Consider the following 6,000-nt stretch of genomic DNA (forward strand, 5'->3'; position numbering starts at 1 on the left):
TCATCTCAGAGGCTTTACCATGCTATTGTGCATTGTAAATCTCCAAAATAAATAAATAAAAAAGAACACATGGAGCATTTATTCAAGCATCCCCATCACCCTATGGGATGGACACTAATCTGGGAAATGTTATCACGGGGTGTTAATACCTTCAAGACAGGGAAAATCTGGGGGTTATTTCAATCTATACTTTAGTTGACACAAACACAGTCAATAAATGTTTAAATAGTTGATTGAGGGAGAGTCCCTTCCAGAGGAGGGGAACCCCCAGGACCCTGAGCTCTGGCCTGGAGAGAAGTACCCTAGATACCTATGCTGGGTGAGGGGCATCACTCACCCAAGAAACATGAGAGGCAGCGTCTTGTAAAACAGTCTAATTAACAACATGTCCCTCTCCATGATCAAAATAATGGCTTTAATCAGAGCAAATTAGTTTAAAAATGGAAACAACATGGTTGATGCTAAATCAAATCCCATAAAATGGTAGGTTATACCTTAAGTGGATTTGGTAATCTCCACAGGCTGGACTTGAGCAAGAGGATCTGGGTTTGAAACCCAAGAGAAAGAAACCAGACAAGAAGGGCCCAACAGAGGCAGAGACTTCAGCTGCTCCTGGAGCCAGGAGTACCCATTTGTCAGACTTTTCACAGGGTCTCTGTGATTGTAATCAAGGGAAGAACGCGAAAGATGTGCATCACTACCTACTTCCTACCTTTCCCTGAACCTCCTCTCCCTTGAAAAATTGAAACGTAAAGAAACTGACTCTAAGAATACATGATCTATAATGTGCAAAATAGCAAATAAGCTCCAGTTCATGAACATTAACATGAGGGGCCAAGCATCTAAACAACTCTGGGTGATGCTTATTATTGGGGCTAGCAGACATACAGAAATTAAAAAGAGAAACTGTTTTTAGAGTAGAGTTGAACTTCACCACAAAATATCTTCTTCAGAGCAAGTGCAAGTGGTTTTTCTTTTCTTCTTCCTCTTCTTTTTTTTTTTTTTTTTTTTTTTTGATATGGAGTCTAGCTCTGTCACCCAGGCTGGAGTGCAGTGGCATGATCTTGGCTCACTGCAACCTCCGCCTCCCGGGTCCAAGCATTCTCCTGTCTCACCCTCCCAAGTAGCTTGGATTACAGGTGCCTGCCATCATGCCCAGCTAATTTTTTTTGTATCTTTGGTAGAGACGGGTTTCACTGTATTGGACAGGCTGGTCTCGAACTCCTGACCTCATGATCCACCCGCCTCAGCCTCCCGAAGTGCTGGGATTACAAGCGTGAGACACTGCATGTGGCCTCACAAGTGGTTTTTCATAGCAATAGGATTAAGAAGTCAAATCTCAATTCTGGTATTATCAATGCCAACTGCCACTATTTTTTTCTAATTAAAAGATAATTGCCCTTAAGTGCTATCTCTCTAGGAAATGTGGGGAGAAAATTTAGAACTATACTGTCCAATATGGTAGCCACTAGCCCCATGTGGCTATTTAAATTAATTAAGGCTAAATAAAATTTAAAATTCAGTTCCTCAATTACACTAGCCCACGTTTCAGGTGTTCAATAGCCACATGTGGCTCATGGCTATCATACTGGACAGATTATAGAACACATCCATCAGTGCAGAAAGTTCTTTTGGACAGCACTGATCTGGAACAGGCTGTTTATAGATGCCAAAAAGGAAAATATTCATTTCTCACTTGGTAAAAGAGCTTCAAGCCCTACCTACCAGAGCTGGGTTGACTCAGAACAGTTTGGGGCTGAATTTGAAGGCTACTGCCAAAGATTTCACAATTATCTCAAAATATTCCAAATAGCTGATCTAAAATCTCTTTGCATGATGATTGATTTTCCATTGCCACAAGTTGTCTTTCAAAATCTAAACACACCAGAAAAAAAAAAAATTTTTAAACATACCAGGAAATGATATTTGGTGATAACAATAACTTAAAGTTCCAATAATTTATGAATAAGTTCGAAAATAGTTAAACAACTATGAAAAAATATAAGGATACATGGCACCATCAGCTCCAGGAGTAAAAATTTATAGTTAAAATAAGTAAGGGCTGTCAGGCCTCTGAGTCCAAGCTAAGCCATCTTATCCCCTGTGACCTGCACGTATACATCCAGATGGCCTGAAGCAACTGAAGATCCACAAAAGAAATGAAAACAGCCTTAACTGATGACATTCCACCATTGTGATTTATTTTTGCCCCACCCTAACTGATCAATGTACTTTGCAATCTCCCCCACCCTTAAGAAGGTTCTTTGCACTCCCCCACTCTTAAGAAGGTTCTTTGTAATTCTCCCCACCCTTGAGAATGTACTTTGTGAGATACACCCCCTGCCCACAAAACATTGCTCCTAACTCCACCACCTATCCCAAAACCTGTAAGAACTAATGACAATCCCACCACCCTTTGCTGACTCCTTTTTCGGACTCAGCCCGTCTGCACCCGGGTGAAATAAACAGCCTTGTTGCTCACACAAAGCCTGTTGGTGGACTCTCTTCACAGGGACGTGTGTGACAGGGGCTGGGCACGGTGGCTCATGGCTGTATTCCCAGCACTTTGGGGGGCCAGGGTGGGTGGTTCCATTGAGGTCAGGAATTCAAGACCAGCCTGACCAATATAGTGAAACTCCATCTCTACTAAAAATACAAAAAAAAAAAAAGAAGAACAAACAAACAAAAAAAGTCAGGCATGGTGGCGGACGCCTGTAATCCCAGCTACTTGGGAGACTGAGGCAGGAGAATCACTTGAACCCGGGAGGCAGAAGTTGCAGTGAGCTGAGATTGTGCCACTGCACTCCAGCCTGGGTGAGAGAGTGAGACTCTGTCTCAAAAACAAACAAAAAAGTAGGGACACACTTATTACACACCTGTGTCTAGTCCTACTCTTTTCATGAACTTAGATCCAGATTCAATAACACTTGGACTTTGTACAATGTTTTGGGAACTTCAGCATACATATCATTTGACCCTAACCAGAACCTAATCACACTGTAGTGCTGATTCTGAGCGCTACCGATTCTTCTGTGAAAGCGGATGACTGAGAAGTAATACATTATCTTGTCAGTATTTGTTTTGCTTAATTGGTTACTGAACTGATCCCAAATGGCCAGATTACAGTGAAACCAAATGGCTGAGATTGCAGGGGCCAGCTAGTTTTTCCTCTCTCATGACTCCAGGCTGCCTTGCTAATCTGACCCACTGTACTAAAGAGGTGTGGGTCACAAGGGAGACAACGCAGGAAGATAGACAAGAGTGTAAAGCAAAGGGCCTTCCCTCTTGACAACTGCAAAGCAGGTAAGGTGAGCACAAAAACCCCTGCAAGGTCATTGTGAACATGATTGTGGTAGATCTACAACAAAGGCTAAATATAACGCATTATTGTGTTCATGCAAAAAAAAAAAAAATTACTCCATAGAGCAAATTATCCCCCCACAAAGCAACAGGGAAAAGGCATTTGTGAGAAATGCATGAATTAAGCAATTGCTCTGAAGACTTAAATGCCGATTTAAATAATCCAAACAGATTGCATTCAGCTAATGGCAGATTATAATAAACATGCATTAAAGTGTTTTTCAAATACGTTAATATATTTGCGAATGTCATAACATCTATCAACTAGTCATTATTGTTAGCAAAACTTCTTTACCCTTTTATTTACCATATCCAGTTTGTAAGCTTCCAACTTGGGGGACTTGCAACATTTATTAAATAATGTATAAAGAACGCACCATTAAAATTCCTATGCTTATGCCTTGAAGATTAAACTCACATTTCTAGCTCATTAATAGATGACAACTATAGTTAATCCTGGAAGTATGGAGTCTCTAGAACACATACAAGAAAAAGTTTGGGATTTGATACATGAGAGCTGAGACTAAAATTCTTTGATAGGTCACATATATGAGCCTAACAATTCTTCCTTGATAGAAAACTTTAAGCAGGCCAGTTTAATGACTGCTACGATGGAGTTTATACATCCACACTCAACTATCCTTTCGATGAACTGCTGCCCAGAATGGAGGTAAAGCCCTGCACTATTAAAATGTCTTTGGTTCAAGCAGAGAAAGAAGCAGAAACTGATCCTGCCATTTAGGCTTTGTTATTGTTTTAGATCCAATAACTGTTTGGTTTTATTTTTCAACATGGCATTAGTATATCTGGTTCCCCAATAGGACCTCGCATGTAGGACATCGGAATGGGTTCACTCGGGAAGATGGACTTCCATTCTACCTGAGCTATGTTCCCACATGCAGTCACAATCCTGGCCCGACCGTGAAAGGCGGTGTGGCCGGAATAAATCTGACCAAAAGGATCAGTGAAATGTTTGGGACATCATAAAGTGCTGCAGGAGTAGGGGTGGAGGAAAGGAATGAGTAGAGAGAAAAGGAGTATGAATTTAAAATGGGAAAACCCTCTCATTCTCCATTTGATTCATTTGAGGGGAAAACCACTCAAGGACTCTCTCCAGAACCCAAAGCTGATCACTTTTCATTGCAGCGGATTACCAAAGAGCCTAGGTAACCCACCTACCACGGCCTCCCGCCGAAAAACCAAAACTCCCATTTCTTCCCAAGTGTGCACCCAGGAAAGGAAAGAAGACTGTGCATTTAGAGTGGAGGGCGGTACACAGGGCAAAGCAAGTTAGTGCCTCCTTCCCGGATCCCCTGCTTTCCGAGCCAGCCTGACCTGGCTAACGCCAAAGTGCAGGGACCGGGAGGTCAAACTTGGGGTCGCTTCTCACCCGAGTCCACCCAATAACGAGATGATGGGGTGGGGACACCTGTCAAAGGACGGGGCCGGGGCCGGGGCCGCAGCGGGCGAGCGGGCTGGCGGCACTGCGGCTGCTGGGACCAAGGCGCGCCGGCTCGGGCGTTCGCAGCGCGCGAGGCAGAGCCGGCACAGACTCCGGGACTCGCCGGGAAGCGTGCGCCCGCGGAGGGCTCGAGCGCGAGGCCCCGCGCCCAGGACGCTATGGGAGGGGGCCGCAGCCGAGCAGGGCCCCGCAGCCGGGCGGACCCAGCCGCCCCAGCCGCGCTGCAGCCCCCGCCGTCCCCGGTCTCCGCCTGCGGGCTGCGCGCGGGGCCGGGCCGGACGCCCCCTGGCTGCGCGACGGGCCCGGGCAGGGGAGGGGGCGCCGCGCCTACCTGCTCTGGTGCGGCGGGGCCGCTATCGCCTCGAGGGGCTGTGACCTGCGGCGGTGGCGGTGGCGGCGGCGGCGGCGGCAGCAGTCGCGGCGGGGAGGGCGCTTCCTTCAGGAAGGGGTGGGATCTGCTCGCCCGCCCGCCCGGCCCCCTCCTGCCGCGCCGGGGCCCGCCCCCGACTTATTCTGGGGTCCCCGCTGCTAGGCCTTCGGGGAGAGTTGATCCCCTGGGTCTCGGGCTTATGCCACCCCCCGGGGCCCCTAATAGTCACCCGGGGCAGGAGCCGGGTGTGGACAGGCGAGCCGCTTCCTTCCGAAGCCTTTGTGGACGCGTTTGCCTGGCACTCCTCATCCAACAAAAGGAAGGACGGAATCTGGGATCCTCCGCCTGGTGGTTATTTATTCCTGACCTGTTGTAACCTTCTGCCTGGCTCCCTTTCGTCCGCACACCTAGGGTTTTTGCACAAAGCAGCTAAAATTCGTTTTCATGCCCATTGGCTGAATGTAGTTCTCCTCCACTCAGCGCTGTCCCGCGTTTGTTTGTTTGTTTGTTTGTTTTGTTTTTGTTTTACCATCCTGTTGAACAAACACAGAGCCAACTTCTGACCCTGGCAATGAACAGCAGACACCAAGGCCGCCCTCCCAGCGCCAGCTTGCAGCTTTCCTCCCCGGGTCTCGTCTTAGTCCGTCATAAACTATGTTCATCAGCGTTTTGACAGCTTCCCCCACCCCAGACCCCCAACCTACCATGGGACCCCATGGCACCATGTCAGTGATCTCTTGCAGCAGCATGGATCAATGCCACTTTTATCTCAGGCTCATGATGAGCCTAGGTTCCAAACACAGCCTCT

General features: G+C 47.0%; 1 protein-coding gene across 2 annotated transcripts in view; it reads right to left on the bottom strand.

Annotated features, from left to right (window-relative positions):
- The window catches only part of TMEM150C (transmembrane protein 150C), an 86,342-nt gene extending 80,644 nt beyond the window's left edge, over window positions 1-5,698 (bottom strand). Inside the window, exon 1 of one of the 2 annotated variants that reach the window (XM_031664565.1) lies at window positions 5,422-5,698. In XM_031664565.1, coding sequence (XP_031520425.1) covers window positions 5,422-5,501 — 80 coding nt within the window. In that variant the 5' untranslated portion in view covers window positions 5,502-5,698. Of the gene's footprint in view, window positions 1-5,153; window positions 5,280-5,421 lie in introns of those variants that run through there. The other variant, XM_031664566.1, reaches the window with a different exon arrangement.
- Between the last annotated feature and the right edge of the window lie 302 nt (window positions 5,699-6,000).

This window comes from Papio anubis, chromosome 3, assembly GCF_008728515.1.
Source record: "Papio anubis isolate 15944 chromosome 3, Panubis1.0, whole genome shotgun sequence".
NCBI classification, from domain to species: Eukaryota; Metazoa; Chordata; class Mammalia; order Primates; family Cercopithecidae; genus Papio; species Papio anubis.